This window comes from Hippopotamus amphibius, chromosome 10 (genome assembly GCF_030028045.1).
Source record: "Hippopotamus amphibius kiboko isolate mHipAmp2 chromosome 10, mHipAmp2.hap2, whole genome shotgun sequence".
NCBI lineage: Eukaryota > Metazoa > Chordata > Mammalia > Artiodactyla > Hippopotamidae > Hippopotamus > Hippopotamus amphibius.
In genome coordinates, this window is record NC_080195.1 from 50,067,156 (window position 1) to 50,092,097 (window position 24,942).

Genomic DNA, 24,942 nt, shown 5'->3' on the forward strand with positions numbered 1-24,942 from the left:
GATTTCCAACATGAAAGAGATGCTAAAAATGGAGGGAGGGATATTATGAAGTAAGTTTGAGCTTTATAGAGTCCTTGCCTTGAAATCAAAGGATTGTTTTTCTTTCCTTTTATTTTATGGGGAGACAGAACCTAATCCTCCTATTGATGAAGTCATCAGCACACCAGGAGTAGTGGCCAGGTTTGTGGAGTTCCTCAAACGAAAAGAGAATTGTACACTGCAGGTGCGGACCATTTACATTTCTTGCATCATATCTTAATTCCCTTTGCAAAGTTACATTTTGTATGCAGATTTGTTACTTATTTTAATCTACATGAAGGGTTAATTTTTTGATACTGATGTTCCTGACAACCACATTGCAAGCTGCTTTGATTGGTTTGTTAATATCCTTGCCCTTGGTTTTACTCTTTCAAATTCTTGTCTTTTTTAGTCATGTAAAAGATTATTTTATGATGACTATGAATCATACTTACCTGGTAGGGAATTGTTTGCAGTAAAGGAGCCATTATAAGGACCTAAGTGTGGACTGTGTAAAATTTGGTTTTGAAGGATTTTTAGATTGTACTTGTTGGCTTTCTCAGGGCTGTGTAACATGAGCTAGATCAGAGACTCACTGATCCCCAAACCTGGTCCTAATTAATCCTCTCCCCCCATCCCACCCCAGAAGAGCTGACAAGGATGTAGCCTTGCTGGGAATGTGTGTGCTTTTTCCTGTGTTAATTTACTCTGTCAATGCTGTTGTATAGGGGTTCCAAGAGAAAATTTGACAACTTCTGAATTAGATAATTTTTACAGTAAAAAGAACCAGCTATCAACTGACTTTCATCTTGGGAGTTATCTAGAAATTTAAAAATTCTGTATTGTTCCTGAATAAAGTTCGGTCTTAAGTAAACTGGTAATTAAGTAATTCAATAGCTAGACTTCCTTGGAGTAAACAGCTGAATCAGTTTCTGTGTTATTCTTTAACAGATACCTATGATTTCTAAATTCTCACTTGTAGGATCTATTCTGAGGGACTCAGGCCCTTTAGAAAGATTCAGCAACTATAAAGATTGGTTAGGTCCTATGTAGATTACAAAATGGGGTTATTTTTCCAAGTAAATATTTGCTTATAAGTTAATTATAAAGATAGCTTTCACCCCTTATTTACCTTTGCCTTACTCTAAGAGTGTAACAAGGACTGGGGCATTTTTATAAGTAACAACTCCTCTCCCCAGATTCCTTACTGTTCAGAGCATTATTGATGATTCATAAGACTTGATGCTTGGTCTTGATATTTTCTCTCCTTTCCTCCCATCCCATCTTTCTCTTTCTTTTACTCTATTTGTTGCGGTGATGAGTTCCTTCCAGAGGAAAAACAGGAAATCCAGAAAAGGTAGAGTACTTCAGTGTCCCATCAATTTTTCTTCTCCAGTTTGACATTTACTAATCCCCATGTTCATGTGAATTAAGATTCTGTTTTGCTAGCTGCTTCCTGGATTGTAATTCTGGTCCCCAGCTAAGGCCAGGATCACCAGACACCTGGAAAATAATCAGGTTCACCTAGAGAGCAAAGAAAGAGGACTTTTCTCAGAAAAAAAGGAAATCCAGACAGCCAATACTGCAGAGAGCAGAGCCTGAGCCCCTGAGCAACCTGCCAAGAGAACCAGAGGGACCAAATGAAGAGCCTTACTGCAGTTTATCATTTGAAAAGCTTTGTAGGAAAGAGGGAGGTAGGGAAAATTATCATTTTGTTTTTGTGAAAATATCTTTCTGTCCTATCTCTGACAGGGAGAGTAATTCGGAGGTATAAAATTTACTCCTGGACTTAGCAGTTTTTAGTAGGTGGTTGCAGAGGTCCAGTTCCTTAATGCATTGAAGGAAGATGGTACATAAAGAAAACAAAAGAATAAAAAACAAACAAAAAAAAACAACAAAAAAAGTAAGATGGTATAACTTTCTAGTCCTAAAATGAAAAATGTCAGAGAATTGGGCTTTCCCCATCCCTGCCTTCTCCAGTATTCCCTAAAGAGCACAGTATATTCTCTCAGACATTGCCCTCTCCTGGCTAACACTTGTAAATTCTACATCATTTTTGATTTTGTAATCCTAGGGTTTGTGTCTTAACACATATGAAGATGAAAGCCTTCAGAAAGCTCTAATTTGCTTCTATCAAAATTCTCAGATTCCACCCTTGTGCAGTCTAATTAATAATTAGGCTGAAAGATTGAGAAATGATTCCTCTGGAAGTGACCACCTCATGATTTTCACTTTAGCAGTCCAGAGACTCTAGAGATAATGAACCTGTTTATTATAAAAAGGTCATCATCCCCAGCTGTTCTTCTGTGTACATTTAAGCATAATATGGTGTTCTTTCTCCAGTGTGACTAGTGAGTAACCTTGACTACCCCAGAAGCAGGAGGAGCAGATATACTGATGGAGACCTTAGAGCCAGGAGGCTTCATGGTCAAATAATTAGACATGTTCTGGGAAGCTTGGAGGGTATTCCTTCCTCTGTCTTCTTGGAGAGTGCTAGGATGTGAGTTGTCTGTGATATTCCTACCTGCTTGTTAGAAATTTGAATAGTATGTCTTTGGAATGGGGTGTTTGCCATTTCTCTCCTAGAAAGAGAGTAATAATATATAGTCATGATAGCTAAACTCAATAATAAATCCTTGGACAAACTTAATCCCTTCATTCCATAGATAAAGAACTGTGAATCCTCGTGAAGGATCTCGTCACTTCCTTTCTGGCTTTCCTTATCCCCAAGTCAGTGGGATACTGCAAACCAGGCGGATAAAGATGCCTGCTTTTGGCAGTGCTACATAGAAACTCACTTGCCCTCAAATGAGATGAATATGGGTGGAATCTAGGACTTTGGAAGCAGACTGTGCCGTTTAACTAACAGCATTCTCAAGCACAGTGACATGTAGGCCTCAGACATACTTGAGCCTTGACACGAGATTGGTCTGCCTTATGGTGTATTCCCTGGGCCCACTTTGTGTTTTTGAGTCCAGGTCTGACATCTTTGTACTGTTTTTTGCAGTGCTGAGATGGCATATTCCCATACCTTCTTATAGAAGCTTATAAAAATAGCTAGAAGTAAGTAAGTTGCCTGCTAGTTCCAGTCATTAAATAGATACTCCTCTTAACATTGTAAATTTGAATTAAATTGGTTTAGTTTTCCCATTTCTACCTTTCTTGTCCACACTAAAAGCTTAATGTGATAAACTGCAGTAAGCCTTCATCCTCCTGTGTTTTTTCCCATCTTCATTGATGCCTTTACCTTATCTTGAAAGGTTGCTCAGATGACTCAGGCACTGTTCTCTGCAGAATTTGATATCTGGATTTATTTTTCTGATGTGAGCCTCTCTTTTCACTTGCTCTCCAGGTGAGCCTGGCATTTGCTAGGAACCAGAGTGGAACCGGCAAAGTGGCCAGCAACAGAGTCCTGATCCATATGGAGAAAGGGAACCAGGCGTACTTCAACCTGGAGTGGGAAACTTGATAGGAGGTCAGAAGTACTTCAGTTTTGGATTCTCATTTTCCTTATTTTAAGGAACTGAGCACCAGAAGGTAGAGATTGAGAAAGGAAAGAGAGAACATACCAAATCTTCATTGTGTCCTTCAATTTCAATTGTAGCCTTATTAGAAAGTTCTGGACAGTGAAAAATAATAGTGGAATTATAATTTATAAGTAATCGCAGCTGCATGACAGGTTGTTTCCTTGCATGATGCCATTCTTGGAACACTAAGAACACAGTAGTTTAAAACAACAAAGAGGAGTAAAGATTATAGTTATTTTGGGTATCACTTCAGGTGATATACCATTTCTTAAATTTTTTAAATTTCATCATGTTGCTGAGTTTTTCTTGAATTGCATGGTTACTTACTTAAATTACCTTTTCTGGCCATTTCTGTTATACCTTTGTGCAGTTGTTTTGGGTATCAGCTCTGGGCATTCCCTTTTCACAGCTCTCTTTCATGTTAAAATCTGCTCTGGGACCTGAGACTGAAATGTTCACCCCACTCAAAAAATAATGACTGGCATACCCAGTGAAAGAGAAACTACATAGTTCAAAGTACAACCAGTTGTTTAAAAACATACTTAAATATTAAACACATTTGGAAGTTGCTTCTTCCAGCACTTTAACAGGGGTCTATACTCATGGGGAATTCTCAGTCTCTCCCTCTCTCTCTCTCTTTCTTTCTATCTCTCACTCTCTTTCTTCCCCCCACCTTCTCATGTCACACATATACACGTGGGTATAGAAAATTGCACAGATAGAGCTTGATGAATTCTTACAAGGTAAACATCACAGTAATCAGCACTGTGTGTGTGTGTGTTTTATGCCTTATTAATCCATGAATATGATTTGAATTTTCAGTGGCCCTCTGTTTATAGTTATTCATCTTCTTCCGTCCCCAGTAACGGCAAAAGTACTTTCTGATTTCCATTCTTACCAAGAGAGACCTTGAATCTTCTTTGCATTCAGAGGTTATAATCGTTATATACTTCTTAGTAATAAACATAGCTCTGGTACATTCTTCTTTCGTTGAGTAGTCTTAATTTCCAGTTTTCTTCCATTCATGTTCTGGCTATTATTTACTTATTCTCCATTCTCCTAATCATTCTCACTCTATTTTGTTTTGCTTCTCCATTTTTTTCACTTCAGTGGCATCTGGAATTCTCTTTTTCTGGGAGACCTTTCGTGCTAAACCTCATCAGACAAACAGCAGTTTGAATTCTGTTAGCAATTATCATTCTAATTTCTTCTCATTGATAACTCTTTAATATATCCTTTATCTACTCAGGTTATTGTTACCATTTCTTTTGCGTCAAAATCTTACAGCAAACCTTTTTCTCTTTGATATAGATGGCTGTGTATGCTGATCTTATTCATTCTTCATAGGTTGCTTTTCCTCAAAGTTTTCGTTTTTTTAACTTGGTCTCAGATGCTGATGACTCTGTCAAACTTTGAACCTTTCTTGTAGGAAAGTTTGCTTTTGTACTCACTTCATATGTCTCTTTTACTAGTTCTTTTTCCTAGTAAGCAAAAGAAGCTACATTTTATGTGAACTCTATTTCCTTTTAGCATTCCCTAAATAATCTGGCATATATCATTATTTGAAATTTCTTGCCATATATACCAAAACTACAAGCAATTAGAAGACTCTTGTCAGTATTACAGGTGTGTTTCAGAGAGGAAACTATGGTTTCGGCCAGAAGCCTACTAGATTAGGATGCTATAATCTAGCTCTCTTTGACTGGCATTACTCAAATTATCAGTGATTATTGGATCTTTTTCTGATTGTTTCCTCATTCCTAAACTAGAAAAGCCAGGCTTCTCTGGGTTGTTGTAAGGAGCACTTGAGAGTGTGCGAATAATGCTTTGAAAATATAAAGTACTGTATAGATGTCAAGTTTCAATTCAGACAGATTGAAAAGGGTTTGAACATTGGTTTGAGTAGTAATTTAATTACAGAGGTGGTATAAGATGAGTTTTTATTTTGTGATACTCAGTGTTTAAAAGTCTCCTGAACTTCTTTTAAAGCAAAGAGTGATCAGGTAAAAAAAATGTTTCCATTAACTGGTGCTCCTAGTCTAGCCTTCCTGCTGCTGTAATATCAGTATCCTAACTGGCTGTCACACCACTTTATTTCACTTCTGTTTATCAAATTTTAGGTTTCTTTGAATATCCCCTTCTTTAAGTGTCTTCTGCTGTGACTTTACTATCATTCATGTAGCTTTGGACTGTGTTAATCAGATTGTCTTCCCATGTCTTTCATTTTTCCCATACCCCAAGTGATTGATGATTTAGTTTTCCATATGACAGCTGCCTTTCAATTGACCCAATGGCTTAAAAGAGTCACAGCTCCATCTTTTGATGACTTTTTATTGATTTCTCATTCAAGGGGCATGTCACTGAATTTTTTCCCCCCACGTGTGCTTTATTAAAGAATATTAAGTAGAAGACAGAACAGGAGAAGGAAACAAAACTAAAGTTAAGAACTCTAAATAGAATTGTAAGAGTTCATTCTTGGATTTAAGAGGTCATTCTTGGATTTCATCCTAGTAGGCTAGAGAGTCAAGTTACTGTAGTGATGTGTAGAATTAATAACAAGCTGTATTTTTTGTTGGCTGTAATTTCCTTCATACCTTCTGTTTACCAGTTTATCAGCCTCTAAGAATGCTCTTTTTTTAGAAAGTCTTACCTCTGTGCCTTGGTTTAGAGACTTCTCATTTATTGGAAGCTTTTATGCTCTCAAGTTGCCGTTTCTGTTACATGTATGCTTGTTAACTCCTTTCAGACTACTTATCATTTAAATTGTCTTCAGCCTTTTTCACTCTGCCTATATTTTACGCATTTTATATCATTATTCTTTCCCCGTTTCACTTTGCCCATTTTATAGAAATTATTTAATTTTATTTTCTATTAGATAATAAACATGGTTTAAGGCCAAAAGGTACGTAAAGACTTTGCTCTGATAAATGTCTATCCTTCCCATACTTGTTTCCCATTCACCTCGACCTCTCTATGTAAGTAACAAGTATTTGCAGTTTATGGTGACTCCTTCAAGAGATATTCTGTGCAATAAGTAAATTAATACATATATTCCTTCTTAGCTCTTTTGGAAAATACAGTATGGTACCATATTAATGTACATTGTTTTTCTTTTTTTTTTTTCCCCTCCATTTATATCTTGGGAGATCATTCCATGTCAGTATATGAAGCACTCCCTCAATCTTCTTATGGTCTCATGTCAGCTCTGCCTTGATCTGAAATTTTAGACACCCTGAATATTACTCTAGGCTAAGGTTATTTCTTTGGGAATTCTTCTTTTAAAATTAATATAGTATTTACCTGATAGATTATATGCAAATAATCATCTCAGATTCTTTTCTTCATGCACAGTAAACCTTATTGTTATAAGCAAAGAAGCTATTAAATTCTAATAAGATAATGAAATTATTTTTATCTTTATAGTTTGAATCAGCTTGGGTACTGACAAATATTGCTTCAGGAAATTCTCTTCAGACCCGGATTGTGATTCAGGCAGGAGCTGTGCCTATCTTCATAGAGTTGCTCAGCTCAGAGTTTGAAGATGTCCAGGAGCAGGTAAAAAATGAAACAAGTAAAGAGAAACAGGTCAAAGAATATAATTTTTCCCTTCAGTCTTATATTCAGAGTCTCAGTTTTACCACTTGGATATGACAATCCATGGTTCATCAGAGGGAGTGTTCTAGAAATCTAAACTTAACCAAAATAGAAAATTTCATAGTGAATATAGGCAGAATTTCTCCTAGAAACATAAAACCATTTTTCCTTTCCAACCCTGAAATTCTTTAAGTCCTATAGGTAATACTTTTTAGACCATGTAAGCAGTTACTGAGTTTTTTCTTGTAGTAATCTCTAGTGTTGATTGAAGTAGCAAGTCTTTGCCACTTTGGTGTAGATAGTCACTTAGAAAACATGAATTTTTAATTATTACAAACTTTGTCAAATTCATAAATATAAATCATGATTAAATGAATATGATTTTCTACAGCTTTATTGAGGTGTAATCAACTGCAATAAACTGCTTATGGTTAAAGTGTATAATATTAAAAGTTTTGACGTAGGTGTATACCCATGAAACTCTAATACAGTCAAGATAATTAACATATCCATCACCCCCAAAAGTTGAGTAAAGTTTTCTGCATTTTGATTGCTCTTAAATTCTTGGCTCACTGTTTTCTTTTGTAAGCAAGCTTAAAATACATTTGTAATCAGCTAAGTAAGCCATTTGGATCTCTGCTATGTTCCAAGAGCTGTATGGAGTGTTACTTACGGGTAGGGCTCCATAAGATAAAGAATATATATAAGAACTGGTACCACCTTTTAATAAATTCTACTGCCATGAGTATTCACATGTATACTTTATAATATTATTGACCTTCTTCCACCAGTCCCACAGCTATTTCATTTGACTCCCTGATGAGTTAATGTCCATGTATAATATGTTGATTAACTACTGTATAATTTTGTAAAGAGTTATTGTGATATGTTGGCGTCTTTTTTGAAAGTATTAATGAGAAAATTAAACTCTACAACCTGTCATTAATGAATAATTCTTTCACAGGCAGTCTGGGCTCTTGGCAACATTGCTGGAGATAGTACCATGTGCAGGGACTATGTCTTAGACTGCAATATTCTTCCCCCTCTTCTGCAGTAAGTTTCTTTCTTTTTCTTTCTTTCTTTCTTTCTTTCTTTCTTTCTTTCTTTCTTTCTTTCTTTCTTTCTTTCTTTCTTTCTTTCTTTCTTTTTCTTTCTTTCTTTCTTTCTTTCTTTTTGTTTTTTTTTTTTGTGTGTGAGTAATAAAAATATGGAAAGTTCCTCAGAAATCTGTGCATCTTTGGAAATCATTTTGGATTTCCTAGTGTTACTTTCCATCACAGATATTTTCTTGCTAACTTGTTCAGATCATTTCCTTGGGCATCCTATATTATTCAAGTGCCAGAATTCTGAATTCCTTGTGTTAGAATTAATTAAATTTTATTGTTCTGGAGAAGAGCTATTTGAAGACATCTGTTTATCAGTAGCATTAAGTGGTTAAATATTTATATTATGCCATTAGAGAATTAATTCCTGTTATATCATTTACCATTTCATCATTATGCTTATAGGTTATTTTCAAAGCAAAACCGCCTGACCATGACCCGGAATGCAGTATGGGCTTTATCTAATCTCTGTAGAGGGAAAAGTCCACCTCCAGAATTTGCAAAGGTAAGGATTATGCTTGTGGGACATTGGCAGAAAAAGTGCAGTTAAAAGAGTGTAGCAACCAATATTAATGTGAATAAAAAGAATAATTTGTTTCTAGAAAAATAGGTCTTTTTGTTGTTTATTTTTGTTTGAATTTGGAATAAATTTTCACTGCCTGTTAAAAGCTCTGACTTAATCTTAAAACATGGCATTTTTTGTTCATAACGAAGTATCTAAAATGGAGAATTTCCTAGCTTTAACACTTACGAAAATTCCTTTACCTCTCTGATCCACAAAGAGTGTTTTAAGAGTGTTTTGACAAGGAATCTCACTCTGAGAATCGATATATATTAAGCTTTGCTGTTTGGAATTGTTTTCCTTGGGCTCTGACTGCCTCATCAAAGTAAACTGCAAAGTTATTGACTTCATTCCCAAAGATGGAAATGTCCCTTGGCCACTTACTACTTCATCTCTGGAAGTATTAATCACCCCAGAAGTCACCAGGTGTGTGCCTGGTTGCTTTCTGGAGTTTCTCCCTTCACTTCTTGCTTTTATTCTGTTGAATTTCATAATCATATCATCTTCCCTTTACAGGTATCCCCCTGTCTGAATGTGCTTTCCTGGTTGCTGTTTGTCAGTGACACTGACGTACTGGCTGATGCCTGCTGGGCCCTCTCATATCTATCAGATGGACCCAATGATAAAATTCAAGCAGTCATTGATGCAGGAGTATGTAGGAGACTCGTAGAGTTGCTAATGTAAGATATCTTTAAGAAAGTGTGTCTGTTCTTTTGTCTCTCATGTTAGTTTTCTAGTTGCTGATACTCAAATATTAATGCCTTATATTGATTTATTGTGCTTTGGGCTACTGTCTTTTGTTACTTTTTTATAATCCTGTCAGATTTGTTTGTTTGTTTATTGTTTTAAGAGTTATAAAGAGCCTCTTACTCTTCTGCTGTAAGCAGCCCTTCGGCAGAAACATTTGGAAAACTCTGATCTATGTAATTCTAGCTCATGATTAATGACCTGAGACCAACCACTGAATAGCAGAAGGCTTATTGCCACTAAAAACAGCCATTTCTTATCTTTTGTCTCATTTAGAGCTTAACCTAGACTGGTGTCAGACTTTGACTTTTATTTTGCTGTATCACTTTGTGATACCTTTCATTTATGAAGTGGAAGATTTACTGATGGCATAAATAATTTGAGACTGTATTAATCAGGTTTTTAGAAAATACTGTTGAAGGAAGAAAATGAGTGATAACATGATGGGGAAATAGTGTTTAATTACAAGCCGTGTGAAATTTATTGGAGTAAGTACAAAGTAGATGCAAGGAAACACTGCCCCATAGATGACATGTGGAATGAATTAGATAGTATGATATATAGAATGCAAAACTCTTAGGTTAGAGCTGACCACAGACTGGGTGCAGATCAGCAACATAATGCTCTTGTGAAATAAAAGCAATGTGATGCTGGAGGAGTCAGAAGCACAGCATTCAGAATTTGGGAAGTAATCTTTTGTGTTCTGTAGTCACTAGATTACTATATATTTTAGCCGTTTCTTTTGGGTCATCAGATCTTAAATGTGAAGAAACTGACATAGTTTTTAAAAGAGTGATCAATGTCATTAAAGGGGAGAGAAAATAAGATTTTTAAGGAAAGTTAAAGGGTATTAACTTATTTAGCCTGCAATCAAGACTTAATATCTGTCTTCAGATATATAAAAGATTTGTGGAGGGGTTTTTCAGACCAGTAAGTCAGCTGAGATTTAGTAGAAAGAGTTTACTATTAGAAGTGTGAAGCCTGGCTTTCATTTTCAGGTTAGCTCAACTGTTGATATATTTTTATTCCTGTGAAAATTAAATGATTTGTAAAACTTAGAAGTGCCATATAAATGTTACCCTTGCTCTCCATTATCTCAGCAACCATAGAGACCAAGTAAAGAGGAAATGAAACCTGTATTAAAGACTGAGAGGGAAAACTTGGACTCTAGGTGATGGAATATCTGGGAAAGATTGGAACAGATTTGCAGTTTTTATCCAAAAATACTAAATAAAGGGAAAGACAGCCCTTCTTGGGATCTTGGGGTGACCCCTCTTGGGGTCAACAAAAACATTTCCTCATCATGATAAGATTCCTTTAATAACCACCATAGGTACCTTTTTGCTGCAAGATCCTATCATATTAATTTCTTTTGGGTTTCAGCCCTAAGGAAAAGAGATTAAAGATAGAACTGTTGGATATAACACATTTTTTATGGTTGCAGGCATAATGATTATAAAGTGGTTTCTCCTGCTTTGCGAGCTGTGGGAAACATTGTCACAGGCGATGATATTCAGACACAGGTATGAATAAATTGTAACTATTTTTTTTCCTTCAGAAATAGCACCCCTCATGATTATGTTTCTGTTATAGTATTTAACTCCATCTTATTGGGGAGAATTGATACTTTGTTTCATTAATGTTTGTTAAAAGTGTTGGCTTTGGCAACTGCTTTCAATACCTTCACTCTCTCTGTCTTGACCTATTGCTTATAGCATTTCTGGGTTCCCCTGTGGTGTAACTTATCCTTTTAGTTAGGTTTATTTCCCACTACTTCTACTTGAAGGGGTTCTTGTGAGCATTAGAAGCCTCCAGTACATCCTTTCTGTCATCTTCATCTCATGTTCCCTGATAGCTTCCTCCTTTTTTGTACATGGTAAGTTTCCTATGTGAGAAGGATCTTCCCTCCTAGTTCTTAATGTCACCCTTTACTCCATTCAACTTTTATATTGAGATACATCACTCACAGTGGATTGTTCTAGCCATTTTTCTTCTTGATCTTTTAGATGCATTGGCATCATCTTTAAAATTATTTTCATAGGCTTCTGTGGTGTTGAAGTATTTTGGGTCTCCTGCCTTATTGTCCATTTATTTCTCCTTAGCAAGCTCCTTTACCTGTTCTTTTCTGTTTATGGGATTATCCCCCGGAGTGGATTAGGTTTTAGCCTTAGCTCTTTAGTCCTAGCCAGCTCTGACTTTCAGCAAGACATTTAATGTCTTCACTTTTCTAATCTCTAAAATTAGGAGACTGAATTGTTCTCAGGTGTCTTCCAACTCTTAATATTTAACTTTAAATTTATTCTGTGTACAAGGGAACTCATTATTTTTCCTGGTATGTCTGGACCTCTGCTTATTTATGTTCCTGTCTCAGTGAATGGCCCCAACAGTTGGCCAAGCCAAAAACCCAGACATTAGTTTGATTATTCCCTTTCTTCCATCTTTCTCATCAGTTGCTAATGATTGCCATTTCTACTCATTCTTTGTGCTTAGTTCAGACATTTCTTGTACCATTCCCATATCACTAGAAGGATGCTTGTAAAATGCAAATTTGATCGTGTCGTTCTCTTAAAATCTTTTTATGACCTTCTATTGTCCTTGGACAGTGTTTAAGATCCTTTAAAATTGGCACCTGTATAATGAAATGCTATGCAACAGAATAAAGAAGCTATTAAGCATGCATATGGAAAGATTTCCAGGTTCTGTTGTTTAAAAAGAAAAACAAGGGGCAGAGTAGTATGTAGGATATATTACTATTTGTGTAAAAGAGGGGCAGGGAGGAGAAGAAAACAAATATATGTGTTTGACTGTATTTGCATAAAATTTCTCAGGAAGCATACACAGGAAACAACACTGATTTTCTCTATAGAGAACCGGGTACCTGGGGTATAGGAATGGAAAGGAGGCTTTTAACTGTATAGTCCTTTTTATTTTCTGAATTTTAAAACCATATTGGTGTATTTGCTATTTAAAAAAAGTTTCTGTCTACCCCCTCCCATGTCATGCTCTGTGCTTTTGCCATGTTTATTCCTATGTATTAGCTGTGACCACGCTCAGCTCTGAGATTTAACACATGGCTTGCTTCCCTCCACGTGGAACATATGCCTCCATCCCCATCCCTGTTCTGACTAGTTGCTCACACAGATCCTCATTCTGCCACTAGTGTCTTCTCGTGCTTCAAACCTTGTTATTAACATTATGTTCTCTGAGAAGCTAACTCTAAAATTGGCTGCTCCTCCTTTTGTCTCACCATCATAGTACTTATCACAGTGTATTGTAACTGTCTACTAGATTGTAAGCTTGTAGAGGTGGAACTGTGTCATTCTTGTTCATTTTTGTGCTTCTGTAATAGTCCCTGGCACAGTGTATAGAGACTGAAAATATTCAGTAAATATTTTTTAATATTTACTGAATAAATGAAGTTCTGAATCTATACATCTAGTTCCAACCTCTCAAGTTCTAGTGCCATGTCTCAAGTACCTGTCTCGCCTTATCTTCTTTCGCACAAAGTGAGTTCCAAGTCTTGATTTTTTTCCCCCTTCAATTAATGGTACAGCTATTCACCACTCTTGAAACTTAGCAGTCATATTTGGTGTCTCCATTTCTCACACTTTGTATAGCAAGTCAGCAGGTCTTATTGATTCTTAGTATTTCTAGATCCACATCTGATTACCTTAGTTTGGGCCCTGTTTTCTTACATGCAGGGGTTGTTGCTCTACCTATCTTACTTATCCTCCTGCTCTCCCAGGCATTTACCCCTCTCAGTGTACTCTTCCTAATAACAGCTTACTCTTTCCTAAAATAACTTCGTTCACATTATCTTCCTCCTGGAAACAATGAACTTCTTTAATGTCTTTGAGATAACCTTGAAAGACTAAGGAATACTTCAGTATTTTAGTTTCATTCTTCTTTCTAGCCTCCTATTAATTTTTTGGGTACAGAACCCTTCCTTAATAGCCTCACTGATATGTAGACTATCTCAGCCTATTTCAGCATTTTTTCATTTCTAACCCTTCTGTCTGCTGTGTCTTCCCTCTTCTTTGCTTATGAATTCCTGTGTTTCAAGGTTTCTCCCTGGCCCCGTCCCGTGAAGTCTTTTTTTCCTTACTACTCCTCCTGAAGTATTCACAAGTTTTGTTATTTTTTGAGTTAAATTAATTTAATAGGCAAAAATTGGCTTCATTTTAATTGGCATTTATTTCTTTTGTTACTTTGAGAGGTAATTTTCTATTAAAATTGTAGTTTCTCTTATTAATTTACATATTAAACACAGCAACCCTCTTTTCTGTTGCAAATATTTTTCACATTGTGTGGTATGCATTTTAATTTTCACATGAGTTTTTTTTTTTTTTAATAAATTTATTTATTTGTTGGCTGTGTTGGGTCTTCATTGCTACACATGGGCTTTCTCTAGTTGCAGCGAATGGGGGCTACTCTTGTTCATTGTGGTATGTGGGCTTCTCATTGTGGTGGCTTCTCTTGTTGCGGAGCACAGGCTCCAGGTGCGCTGGCTTCAGTAGTTGTGGCACTCAGACTCAACAGTTGTGGCTCATGGGCTCTAGAGCACAGGCTCAGTAGCTGTGGCACATGGGCTTAGTTGCTCCAAGGCATGTGGGATCTTCCTGGCCCAGGGCTTGAACCCGTGTCCCCTGCATTGGTAGGCAGATTCTTAACCACTGCGCCACCAGGGAAGTCCCTCACATGAGTTTTTGACATGCAAAAATTTCTATTTGGTGAAATTTTAATTTTTTCCCTATAATTTCCTGTATTGTTTTTATACTTGGAAAGTCCTTCACTGTCCCCAAACCAGCTATTAACTAATATTTTCTTCTGCTTTATGGTTTCTTTTTTATATTTACTCTTTAAACAGGTTGCAAATTTATTTTAGTAACTGTTTGGGGTTAAGAATTGAATTTTTAAAAAATTTTCAACTAGTTGCCCCTTATTCTAGTACCATCTATTAAATAAGACTACCAGGGGCTTCCTAGGTGGTGCAGTGGTTAAGAATCCTCCTGCCAATGCAGAGGACACGTGTTCAATCCCTGCTCCAGGAAGATCCCACATGCTGTGGAGCAACAAAGCCCGTGTGCCACAACTGTTGAGCCCATGTGCCGCAGCTGCTGAAGCCCATGTGCCTAGAGCCCATGCTCCACAACAAGAGAAGCCACGGCAATGAGGAGCCCACACACCACAACGAAGAGTAGCCCCTGCTCACCTCAACTAAAGAAAGCCCGTGTGCAGTAACGAAGACCCAACACAGCCAATAAATAAATAAATTTAAAAAAAGAAAAAAAAAAAAAAAAGACTACCAGTCATTGGAGGAAGAAAGGATTAATTTTATTATATATTTAATTCTTTATAAATGCTTGCATTTGTTTCTAGACTAGATATCCTATTCTTTTGTTCAGTGATTGATTCTTGAACCTGTCTCATATTATTTTATTCATTATAACTTTAGTTTCTGGTAGAGTAGATCTCCTTGTTTATGTATATTTGTTTTATCTTCCTCACCTTTGTAAGCTGTTTGATAGCTGGGGGCATATGCTCTTAATCTTTGTATCCTATAAAGCACCTGGTATACTTAACTAAGTATGTATTGTTTCATTGACTACCAGGTAGAAAGTTATCAGAAGTCTTAAAAATCTGAGATCACTTATGAATTGCTGGCCATTTGATACATTTACCTGAAAGACATTTTAATATGCTATGGGCATAGGAAAGTGAATAAGGCACATTGTGCCATATTAAGTGTGTTTAGCAGCTGTGAGTGTATATAATGAAACTGCTTTGATAATCTTAGAAATGAATTCTTATTAGCAGTGAATACGTTTTTACATATATAAAGTTATTTCTGAAATTTCAAGGAGAGATATTATTTCTTTGCCTATATTTTCCTAAAATAAGGTCTTTGAGTTAAAGGCTTACTTCTGTTTGGATCACTACAATAAGTAAAATTTTCAAACTTTTCCTTTAGGTAATTTTGAATTGCTCAGCTCTGCAGAGTTTATTGCATTTGCTGAGTAGCCCAAAGGAGTCTATCAAAAAGGAAGCATGTTGGACAATATCTAACATCACAGCTGGAAATAGGGCACAGATCCAGGTAATCTCATAGCACCTGTCTTTTTTTCTGTATTTTTATTTATTAAGGTTTTTTTCAGTCAGCCTTTAACGTATGTATATTTTTTTTCATTATTGCCTTGGAGACCACTGATTTCCAATATTATCTTATTTAGTCTACAGCTTACTTTTTTTATCCAACATTATAGAGGTTAAATCTTTTGAAACTTACACTTAGGCCTTGGTTTTTTCTCTTTGCCTTTAATATTTGATGATTTGCCAAGATCTGAGAAATAGTATCTTGTATTTTCAAAATGTTTTGTTGGACTTTATGCTAAATAGATTGACTTTACTCTTGCCAAATAAAATATTTCTTTTCTAGTGGACCCATGTATTGGATTGCTTCAATTTTTCATGAATCTTTGGGGACCCAATTTTCTCTAAATGGTTATCTGCCCTTTACTTTTGTCCTTGTATTAATGAGAAAGTCATCCAAGTGAAAGACAAGCAGTGGGTCAAATGGTTCAGAATAGGCCATGAGAAAGGCAGGAATAATGAGTTGGAAAAGATATATCATAGATTTATGCAGCTTTGAGCTGAGTGGGATCATAGACGTCTAATCCAACATTCTCAATTAAAGATGAAGCTGAGACTCAGAGAAATAAAATGATTTGCTCAAGGATACCTCTAGTAAATGAGAGGACCAAGATGAAGCATCTTTTCACTAAACTTTACTGACTTCCTTCAGGGGTGTTATAGAGAGTTCTTGACCAGGAAAGCATGATTAATCATCTTCAGAAGGCGGTCAGGGACTGAGATTGATAGCTGCGGCATTTTATAGCATGCATCAGGGTGATTTCAGCTGCAGTTTATTGTCTGCTGTCACCAGGCTCTGGTGTAGAATTCCTCAGTTTTTTGATACGTGAAATGATATGAACCCATCTTAGGTTCCTGAGCTAAGGGGAAACATGAAGAAAGCAATTTGAGGGAGACTACTTTAGTATATGAGAGGGATTGAGTAAAAGTACTCTAAAGGCTATTCTGGTAATCTGTGTGGGAGGTGGTGGCTTGGAATAGAATGGTGGCAGTGCTAAAGGAAAGGAAAAGATGGATTTAGGACGTTCTGAATTGAGAGGGTAAGGGAGACTTGGTGACTGACTGAATTTAGAATGAAGAAATAAATAAATACAAAAACAGCCTTTATAAACTAGAGAGGTTTGAAAGGAGACCTGATATAAAGAGCAAATGATAAGTTTAAGTGGTTAGCAGATGTAAAGTAAGCTGTCATCCACCTTGGGCTGGGGCTCCAGTGAGAAATGGGGACTGGTGAGGTAGAACACACATGTGAGAGTGGATGCTATGAGAGAGATGAGAATGGCAGAGGAACAGAGAATTGAACTTTTATAATTTGCTATTGTGACTGGAATAAGAGAGAACAATAAAAGAGAAAAGAACCCAGGTAGAAAACTAGGAGATTACAAGGTCACAAACTCCAGGGAGGATGTTGTTAGTGATACCAAGTATAGCCAAAAGGTTAGGGGTAATGAGGAGTTAACTCCTTCCAGTTTATTTTTAACAGGGGAGGGGTGTCATTAGTGATGCTAGCTGAAAAGTTATAATTAGTATCATAAACAGTTTTACAACTCGTGTAATTTCCCTTTCCATTTAATTTTTCCTCTAATTTCAGACTGTGATAGATGCCAACATTTTCCCAGCCCTCATTAGTATATTACAAACTGCTGAGTTTCGGACAAGGAAAGAAGCAGCTTGGGCCATCACAAATGCAACTTCTGGAGGATCAGCTGAACAGATCAAGTAAGTACTAGCCAAATAGTTCTTGTAAATTAAAGGAAAATTATTATGCCTCCCAATTAAGAATGCTTAACTCTAGCTTCTTGGAAGATTGTTCTCAGTTTCGTAATTAGACTCAAGTGTATATTCGATTCCTTGTATCTCTCCCATTCTTTATTGCCAAAGATAGTTCTAGGATGTGAGAAGGAAGGGCATAGTTGAGGGTTCGAGGCCATCAAAATACTTATAGGAGTGGCTTGAGCCTACTCTGAAGCTGCTTGACCAAAAACATCTTGGGTAGTCTAGGTTACCTTAGTGTCTAACTTTAACAGCTAACTCTTGCTATTTCTGGTTTAGATGTCTTAATAGTAGAATTGGACAGACTTGAAAGAGATGTATTGATATACCTAAAAATAAAGTGCCAGATTCAGTAGAGGCAGGTCTCCTAAAGTACGATGTTACTCAGTAAAGGGAGAGAGCTGTATTAGCTTGAGGCTTAAATGGCCCCTAGGGCAGCAATTTATAATCTTAATGGCTAGAGAAGTCATAAATACAGATAGGAATCAATTCCTCAAAGGAACATCATATAATCAAATGCTTAATTATGGATATATACACACATATAATTTAATATATATATTTTATATATATACACATATATATTAAATGAGAAGATGGTTACCAGTGAGTGTTAAAGCATTAACCCCAACATAGCTACTTCTGATATTATTGCTTTGTCGGTTAAACGTAGGCGCTAAACCAATGCTGATTTTTAGTGTTTTGTTGGGAATTTCAACTTGAGAAGGTAAAGTAGTCCTAAAATTTCAGATATTGCTCAGTTACAGAAAATAAGTATGTACCTGAAATAATACAACTTAAATAGATTAACACATGCAGTAGCTATTTTGGTAAAGTTCATCATGGATAGGTTAGCCAAGGAGGACTTCAGGTGGTTTTCAGAATCATATTTGTATGGGGTTGGGTCTTTTTTAACCTCCAAAATTCTGGTTCTGGGGTACTATGATTTTTAAGTGTGCCACCACCAGATGGCAGTAATATTAAGTAATATAGAAGTTATTAGAACAGTTGATAGCCAAGTTTTGTGTTCAAATTCAGATTTATAATTGTCGCTACATTTTATACCAAATATGTCTTCTTAATTGAAATAGTGAAGCTGTACATACACATATTTTAAAGACATTTAAAAAATACTATGGTGTCTTTCATCAGAAAGTATTCAGGGGTATTTTGCTCTGTTAGAGAAGATGGAATGATTACTATCCCTTTTTATAGTTCAGCGTAGCTATTTATAATAATGGAGTTAATTACTGATCTCCTAGCAGTTTTTTCTTAACCAGATAAAGAATTATCTTGAAAGATTATTATAAAAATATTACAGTCCAAATTATAGAAAATAAGCTGACTTTATTACTGATAAAAGGCATCTGTGTGGCTTGTGCTTATTGTTGAGAAGACAAAGATTTAGATGCAAGAACCATTTAGAATAACTTAGCAAGTATTCATAATTTTAGGTTAAATATAATCAAATGCTAATACATATTACAGTTCTTAAAAATGAGGGATAAAGAATGTTGCCTGGAATTAAAGTTTCATGAAAGAGATGAAACTTGCCATTTGGGTAGAGATTTGGCAATTTTGGAGGAGAGAGAATAGCGTGAGGGAATGTGCACGGTAAATGTGATTGGAAGAGGCAAGTCAATCTTGCTTTAGGTTATTCTTTTGCAGGGATGGGGAACTAAGTCATTGATGGACTTTGAAAACTGGGATGAAGGCCTTAATCTTGGGTATTGGGAAAACATTGGAGTGTCTTCAACATTGAGAGTGATATGAAGAAGATAGTGGGGGGGGGGGGTTTAATTTGACTGCATTGGGTCTTAGTTGCGGCACGTGGGATCTTTGTTGCAGCATACAAACTCATAGTTGCTGCATATGGGATCTAGTTCCTAACCAGGGATCAAACCTGGGCCGCCTGCAATGGGAGCGCAGAGTCTTAGCCACTGGATCACCAGGGAAGTCCCAAGAAGATAGTGTTTTGAGGAGAGGAAAGAGAGCAATTAAGATGCCATTGCAGTAGTTTAGTCTACAGTAATGGCCAGAATTAAGATAATAGCTGTAGGGACTTCCCTGGCAATCCAATGGCTAAGACTCCACACTTCTGCTGCAGGGGGCACAGGTTCCATCCTTAGGTTATAGATCGCAAAGGAAAGGAAAGAGCCAAAGATGACTGGAGTAAAAGATGGTGCTGTTGATAAAAATTAGGACACAGAAGCAGCAAAATCCTATTTGAGAGAGATGGTTTAAGACACAGTGAGTTTGTTGCTCATCAGAAGAAATTTTTGAGAAATAAAATTCTTATGGACTAAATTTCCTTACCCAGAAAATTTTCTTAATGGAAGCCTTCTCTGCCACAAAAGGCAGCTAGTTTGAGTGACCAGTGATTGCTTTATCCAAGTGTTTGAAATACACCACCCATTGGAGCCAGTTCCAGAGAACTAACCATAGAATTGTGCTTGTTTTCCAGTCTTCAGATTTTCCTGAGGAAGCACTTCTTGCAGTGCTTTTCTCAAAGTAATATGACTTTCCAGCTCCTACACAGCCCAGGTCCCCTTGTCACCTGTTTTGCTTTTTGGTGCAAATTACTATCTTGGGAGAAACTTGCATTAATAGTGAAATACTACTAAAGGGGGAAATGGTCAGAAATGGCTTTATGCCTTACCTAGTCTATGACTGACCTAGTTTATTCCTAGGACATATCATCTAATTTGTCAGTAAATATTTAAATAAAATTATACAATACTATTAAATTCATTCCTTAGTAAATAATAAAGCTAAATATGACAGAATTTTTTTTTTAAAAATGAAGGCTTTTTAAAGAACATTGTTAGATTTACAGAAAAATTGAGATAGTACAGAGTTCTTGTACACTTCCCTCCCTTGTAAGTTTCTTCTAGTAAAATCTTTCTTTAGTGTGGTTACATTTGTTATAATGAACCAGTATTGATACATTATTAGCTTAAGTTCATATTTTATATTAAGGATTATTCTTTGTGTTGTACAGTTATAGGTTTTGATGAATGTTTCCACCATTGTAATATCATTCACTGCTCTAAAAATCTCCTCTGCTTCACCTGTTCATCACTACTCCCTTACCTCTACCCTCAGGTCCCTGGCAACCACTGTTCTATCTATTGCCTTTATAAAAGTCTTGTCTTTTCCAGAACGTCATGTATTTGGAATCATATAGTAGAGTCTTTTCAGACTAGCTTCTTTCACTTAGTAATACGCATTAAAGTTTCCATCATCTTTTCATGGCTTGATAGCTCATTTTATTTCTTTTTATCACTGAATAATATTCCATTGTCTGGATGTACTACAGTTTATTCCTTCACCTATTGAAGAACATCTTGGTTGCTTCTAGTTTTTGTCAGTTAGGAATAAAGCTGCTGTAAATACTCTCATATAGGGTTTTGTGTGGACATAAATTTTCATCTCAGTTGGGTAAATGTCTAGGAGTGTGATTGCTGGATCACATGGAAAGCTTTGTTAAAAACAAAAACAAAACCCTGCCAAGCTTTCTCAAAGTCTTTGATTTTTTTAATATAAATTTATTTATTTATTGGCTGCATTGGGTCTTTGTTGCTATGTGAGGGCTTTCTCTAGTTGTGGTGAGTGGGGGCCACTCTTCACTGTGGTGTGTGGGCTCCTCATTGCAGTGGCTTCTCTTGTTGTGGAGCACGGGTCCTAGGCGCATGGGCTTCAGTAGTTGCGGCACATGGGCTTAGTTGCTCCGCAGCATGTGGCATCTTCCTGGAGCAGGGCTTGAACCCATGTCCCCTGGATTGGCAGGCAGATTCTTAACCATTGCACCAGCTAGGAAGTCCTGTTTTCTTATCTTTGAGTTTTAAGAGTTCTTTGTACAAAATAGAATTGGCCTGTTGGGCTTGTGCTGGCTTTAGCACCAAGTATGTCCTGTTTCAGAGGTGTGGTTACCTGTGGAAACAAAAATGAAATTAATCAAAAGTATACTATTTTGATGAATCACTTATAGTCAAAGTAAGAGTATTGCTGTTTCTTGGAGCCTAATAATGTTGGTGGGGGGGGATGGTGATGGTGCCAGAGAACTGGTTTTTAATTTATTTGTAGCTTTTTTTGACAGGGTGTAGGTTGTGTGGTTGAATGGGTGCCTATTTTTATTTCTACAGTGAATTTGAGGATTTCCCTTCCACCAATTTCATAAAAGTTTTATGAAATTAAAAGGTTTGACTAAATTGTTCTTTGTATTAATTTAGGTACCTCGTAGAATTGGGCTGTATCAAGCCACTCTGTGATCTCCTCACAGTCATGGACTCTAAGATTGTACAGGTTGCCCTAAATGGCTTGGAAAATATCCTAAGGCTTGGAGAACAAGAAGCCAAAAGGAATGGCACTGGCATTAATCCTTACTGTGCTTTGATTGAAGAAGCTTATGGTAAGATAGATTGTTTAATAAAAGTCCTGAAATTATTTTTTTCCTTTTTTTCCATGCTTTTCTGGCCTGTCCACATCTGTCATTAGCAAACTCATACAAAAAATTTGTTCTCTTATGAATAATACTTAGTACGCAAAATTGGAAAAGAAGATGCATTGTAGATGTGGAGAGAAGCAAGTGCCCTTCTAAGTTTAGCCCTTTTTACTTGGGGCTGTTAGGATCTTCTGTTCCTTGACTCTGCTTGCCATTGTGGGTACTTCAGTATTCTTACTCCACTCCTTTTCTCTTATAAAATTTCAGAGTTCTCATTTTGAATTGCACCCCCAATTCCTGTGTTCCTGAAGTGTTCTAGACTTAGAAAGGTTTCTAAGAGTTTCCTCATTCTTCCAATCTTAGTTCTAACTGTATTCTTAATCACTGGTTTACCACTGTACTTTAAAACTTTTAAGTTCCCTAAGTGATTTTAATGCATAGTCAGGATTGAAAACCACTGCTCTAGGGTTTGTTTATTCCTGAGATTGGAATCAGGGATCACAGGCACATTCATCTTCAAATTTATCAGATAATGCAGAATTGTTTTCCAAAATGACTTTAAAAGTTTACCATTTTTTAAAGGCCTGGTTATATTTGTGCTTAGTGTAAGAAATTTTGAAATGTATAAAAAGACAAATGTTCCTCTACCCAGATCTTTCGCCATAGGAGAGAATTCTTGTTAATTTTTGGATGTAGTATATATATATATTTTTAATATGGATACATACATGAGTATGTTTTTTCTTTTGAGCAGTGTTAACATTTATTTGTAGTATTGCTGTAGCAGTTAGATTGCTTAAGGCTGTAGAGAAAAGAAAGCCTAGCTCAGATACGGTTAAACTTAATAAAGGGAGTGTGCGCTGCCTAATTGTTCTGGTTGGACTTCTTAGTTTAAGCAGTAGAAATTGATTCTGACTGATTGATTTAAGGATATTACACATTTGTTGAAATGACATTGGATAGCTCAGAGCCTAGGTAGATAGAACCAGAGCCAAGAATAAATTAGGCCACACACAGTCCAATAGGAAAACTTTTGCTGCTGGCCTTAGGCACGGGACAATGTGACTGTTCTGTTAACGGAAACTGCTGCTTCTGGGGATTGGCTGTTTCTTGCACACATCAGTTTAAGATGTTAGTTTGCAATACTATTATTCAGATGTAATCCCAGCAGTGTTTTCTGTTTTGCTGCAAAATGCTTATGAGATATAAGTAGAGAATCTTCCTTTACATCAAGGAAAGAGACATGGCAAAATATAGTTTTAGTAGACTTTTCAACAGATATACAACAGATGTTTTTTAAATTCTTCATTCTAGGTCTGGATAAGATTGAATTCTTACAGAGTCATGAAAACCAAGAGATCTACCAGAAGGCCTTTGATCTTATTGAGCATTACTTCGGGACCGAGGATGAGGACAGCAGCATTGCACCCCAGGTTGACCTTAGCCAGCAGCAGTACATCTTCCAGCAGTGTGAGGCGCCTATGGAAGGTTTCCAGCTTTGAAGCAATACTCTGCTTTCATGTCCCTGTGTCAGACCAGGCTACCCAGTCAAGTCCTCTTGTGGAGCCCACAGTCCTCATGGAGCTAACTTCTCAAATGTTTTCCATAATACTGTTTGCGCTCATTTGCTTGCCTTGCGCACCTGCTCTCTTACACACATCTGGAAAACCTCTGGCTCTCTGTGGTGGAATACCCTTCTAATAAAAGGGTAACCAGAATGGCCCACTCTCTCATGGAAAACCCTAGGCTTTGGAGATCCGCACATATATTATAGAGTCATGGGAATATACACATATTAATGTGGCTTCCCCCCCCCCCCCCCTTTTGTGGGGAATAAAAAAGGACTACTCATTCCCTTTAATGTGGGGAAAAATACTGACATTAAAAGATGAGACTAAACCTTTATCTTGAATTTCACACAACTACTTGCAACAAGGGAGATGTTTAGACCTGTTGTGTACTTCAGAGTACTTTTCATGAGTTCTTCCACAGTGAACCCTTGGATTACCTGGTGGCTTTTTCTAGCCAAATTTGCATTAATTCTTACTGAGATTGGATGGTTTTCTTTGCTCTGTTGGCACCATTCTCCACACATAATAAACCATCCACTCCCTCACCTTCAGCCTTCAGTGAATGTGCTTTCTAGTTGTCAGGAATGCTGAAGAATTAACACCTTGACTCTTAAATGTGATACTGGTTTGAAGACTCCCTTAGAGCAGAAAGGAGAGGGGCACATATTAATTGGTATGGCTGTTGCTTCTGTTTGGTCTTATGTGTTTTAGGATTTGGAAGTGGTTCAATTCTAATGCTGGTATGAAGATTTAGAAATCCTTAGTGATCGAAACCGTATCCTGTAGTTCAATAAAAAAGCTAAAAACAGAAAAAAAAAAAAAAAACCCCACAAAACCCTCTGATTTCTCCAAACTTAACCAGTGTGACTAGAGGCTGTTTCTGCATTAAAACAAATGTTTCAGGCTTTGTGGTCCTGATCAAGGTCCTCATTAAATTGGAGTTCCCCCTCGGTGCTTTTCTCCTCTGTGACTGGCAAATAACACACGCTTTTCAAGGTTACTTAGGGAATGTTTTTCTTAGCTGGGTGCAGCTGGAGTCTCAGGTACTCATGCTGCACATAAGTAGCATCCTTATCTTAAACAACCATCTGCTGGACATGTCCTGTGTAACTCAAATAAGGGCAGTGATCTTTTTCTTATAACCTCTTTGTTCCCTAATCATTTCATCTCCTACTAGTACTGCCCAGTCAAGTCCCCCTCCATAAAATAAAAACACTTCTACCTTCTGGCTCATTTAATGATGACTGCAATCTCTACCTGCAAATGGCGCTTCCAGTACTGTCTTCAGTGATCCACATGTGTGCTCGGACTGGAATGAAAAAATAAGCTTAATTGCCAAGAGAACTGCAACTGAGTTTAATACGACTTCTTGGTGCTAGTTGGCCATCTTGACTCAATGTTGGGATACACTATCAGAGAAGATTTTTTTGTTGATGTGCTGTTCAAAATGAAT

General features: G+C 36.8%; 1 protein-coding gene across 2 annotated transcripts in view; it reads left to right on the forward strand.

Moving 5' to 3' along the window:
- Window positions 1-24,727, forward strand: part of KPNA1 (karyopherin subunit alpha 1) — a 72,587-nt gene extending 47,860 nt beyond the window's left edge. For both annotated transcript variants that reach the window (XM_057696779.1, XM_057696781.1), the window contains 10 exons: window positions 129-223; window positions 6,969-7,100; window positions 8,104-8,192; window positions 8,648-8,747; window positions 9,321-9,484; window positions 10,996-11,074; window positions 15,523-15,648; window positions 17,293-17,420; window positions 21,707-21,885; window positions 23,233-24,727. In XM_057696779.1, coding sequence (XP_057552762.1) covers window positions 129-223; window positions 6,969-7,100; window positions 8,104-8,192; window positions 8,648-8,747; window positions 9,321-9,484; window positions 10,996-11,074; window positions 15,523-15,648; window positions 17,293-17,420; window positions 21,707-21,885; window positions 23,233-23,420 — 1,280 coding nt within the window. In that variant the 3' untranslated portion in view covers window positions 23,421-24,727. The remainder of the gene's footprint in view (window positions 1-128; window positions 224-6,968; window positions 7,101-8,103; window positions 8,193-8,647; window positions 8,748-9,320; window positions 9,485-10,995; window positions 11,075-15,522; window positions 15,649-17,292; window positions 17,421-21,706; window positions 21,886-23,232) is intronic.
- The last annotated feature ends 215 nt before the right edge of the window (window positions 24,728-24,942 follow it).